Raw genomic sequence first — 2,414 nt, forward strand, 5'->3', positions numbered from 1 at the left:
GCAAATGTTTTCCCCTGGGCCTCCCCAGCTGCTTCTATCCTTAGAACCCCAGAGGAGTTCACCATTGCTCTGCTGGGAGTAGGGGTTCTTGAAATCAGCCATGTCTGCCCCTGAGACCCCACACAGCTCAGTGGAGAGGTGGGCAACCTTGAATCAGCCATGCTTGCTGAATGATCCGTACCCAGAATCAGGACCCGCACACATAAGGAGGCTCAGTGTAGAAGCTGCCACCACAGCCACTAATAGAACCAGAGGGCCTGATATGGGGGCAGGTCTAGGAAGAAAGAGAGACACCTCCAGTGGGAAGCTCCTCTCTGTCCCTTTACCCCAGGTTTTAGCTTTAGCCTTGGACGCAGCTCAACTATTAACTTTTCCAGGATGCTTCCCACTTATCCTAGACAAACACAACCTCTCCCTCCTGAGAACCCCTAAAACACTTTACATCCCCCATGGCAATTGTCACTTAGATATATAGATATAGATATAGATATAGATATAGATATAGATATAGATATAGATATAGATATAGATATAGATATAGATATAGATGTAGATGTAGATGTAGATGTAGATGTAGATGTAGGTATAGGTATAGATATAGATGTAGATGTAGCTATAGGTATAGGTAAAGATATAGATATAGGTATAGATATAGATATAGGTATAGATATATAGAGATAGATTCATATATCTAGATAGATGGATAGTGCCCCTCCCACACTAGACCACTAGACTACATGCTCCCTGAAGGCAGAGCATACACTGATGCATCTCTAATCTTCTGCCCACACCCAGTATCCTACTCCCCCTCCCAGCCTGTGGCCCCAGGAAGCCAGACCTTGGACAATGGCAGAACATACCCGTGCAGGTGCTGTTATTCACAGCTAGCTCCATGCCCTCTGAGCACATGCATTTGACCAACCAGAACTCTGCCTGCCATTGACAGTCTTTCAAAAGGCGATGACTGCAATTGAGGTGCAGTTGGCTCTCCACTTCTCCGTGGTTCCCTGTGACTACGAGTAAAGTAACTGATATTGCGGGGTGAGGGAGGATGAGGTGGAGTGGGGTGGGGGGACACACACCTGCTTTTCCCAGCCACATGTTTAATTCTAACCCTGGGCTGTGGAACAAGGAGTCGTGCCAGGTATTTAAGGCTGGGTGGGAGGTCTTGGGGGGCTTCTGTCAGGCCTGCATACTCTCTCTGGAATCCTTGACCTTGCAGGAATTTGAGGAGAATTCATAGCAAGGAGATACTTGACAAGCACCCCAGCATGCCCCATACTAGCATCAAAACTGACAGCCCAGTTCCCCAATATTTCTGTGCTGTGCGAGAAGTAGGTAGTTCACAGTTCAGAGTTGCTGGCTCAGATAGGAGTGGGCTCAGGGATTGAGGAAAAGGGCTAGGCCAGGCTGAGAGGTGGGTGGCAGAGGCTACTACCTGCCAGAGGCTGCAGGGAGAGCTCAGCCCCTGGAAACTGAAAGTGATACGGGGAGGAAGGGGCACACAGCGGCCTCACTGCTGGGGAGGTGGTTTTTGAACTGTGTGGAAGCTGGAGTCTCCCAGTGGAAATCCCAGTATGGCCTCCTCTACACTAGCATTACAATACAGGTGCTGCCAGTTCAACAGTGGGAGCCAGGAGCCAGGAGCCAGGAGCCAGGAGCCAGGAGCCAGAGAGGTGGGGATGGAGTAATCACCGGTAGGCCCATCCCTGGCTGGTTGGGACACCTCCTTGTCTGTCTGATCCCTCTGGTCCCATGTCCTCAGCTATAAAATGGAGAGGCTGTATATAATGGGAGAAGATGTATATAAAGTATTTACAAAGAGTGCAGCCTGGACAGACACGAGGGCTCTGTTCCTTACATCAGTGGTTTCCAAACTGGACTGTACAGGATGGATTAGAACACAAATGGCTGGGACCCTCCCCTGGAGTGTCGGATTCAGTAGGTTGCAGAGGGGCTGAGAGTTGCATTTCTAACAACTTGTTGGTGCTGATGCTACTGGTTCGGGCACCTCACTTTGAGATCCACTGGTTTAAACCGTCCCTGGCTTTCTGCCTCTGCGCAGTTTGCCCGTTCGGCCTGCTCTAAGTTCCCAGGACAGCTGCAGAACAAGAAGCGGGTCTGTGATGATGGAAAGGTCCTGGATTTAAATGAAAATCTGGGGAGTGCTGTCTGGAAGTGTGATTTGCAACTTATCAAACCTCTTTTTTGCTTTTTCTGACCTCTTTTTCTAAGAGCTATTGCTCTACCTGCTCCGGCTTGGAGCAGTCTCAACCCCTTTCCCACCCATTCTTCTGAGGGACTCGGCCGGTTCTAAGGCGCTAACCTCCTTCATCCTGGGGGGCGGCCCAGCTGCCCGCCCCAAGGGTGTACCCACCCTGGTAGCCGCCGCCCCCACCCCCAGCTGCCGGCTG

The 2,414-nt window shown here is 50.6% G+C and overlaps 1 protein-coding gene across 1 annotated transcript in view; it reads right to left on the minus strand.

Moving 5' to 3' along the window:
• Window positions 1-1,342, minus strand: part of LTK (leukocyte receptor tyrosine kinase) — a 4,270-nt gene extending 2,928 nt beyond the window's left edge. The window contains 2 exon segments of the mRNA XM_014534859.1: window positions 159-274; window positions 857-1,342. Of these exon segments, the coding sequence (XP_014390345.1) occupies window positions 159-274; window positions 857-1,101 (361 nt within the window). The 5' untranslated portion in view covers window positions 1,102-1,342.
• Window positions 1,343-2,414: the final 1,072 nt, after the last annotated feature.

This window comes from Myotis brandtii, unplaced genomic scaffold, assembly GCF_000412655.1.
Source record: "Myotis brandtii unplaced genomic scaffold, ASM41265v1 scaffold133, whole genome shotgun sequence".
Lineage (NCBI taxonomy): Eukaryota > Metazoa > Chordata > Mammalia > Chiroptera > Vespertilionidae > Myotis > Myotis brandtii.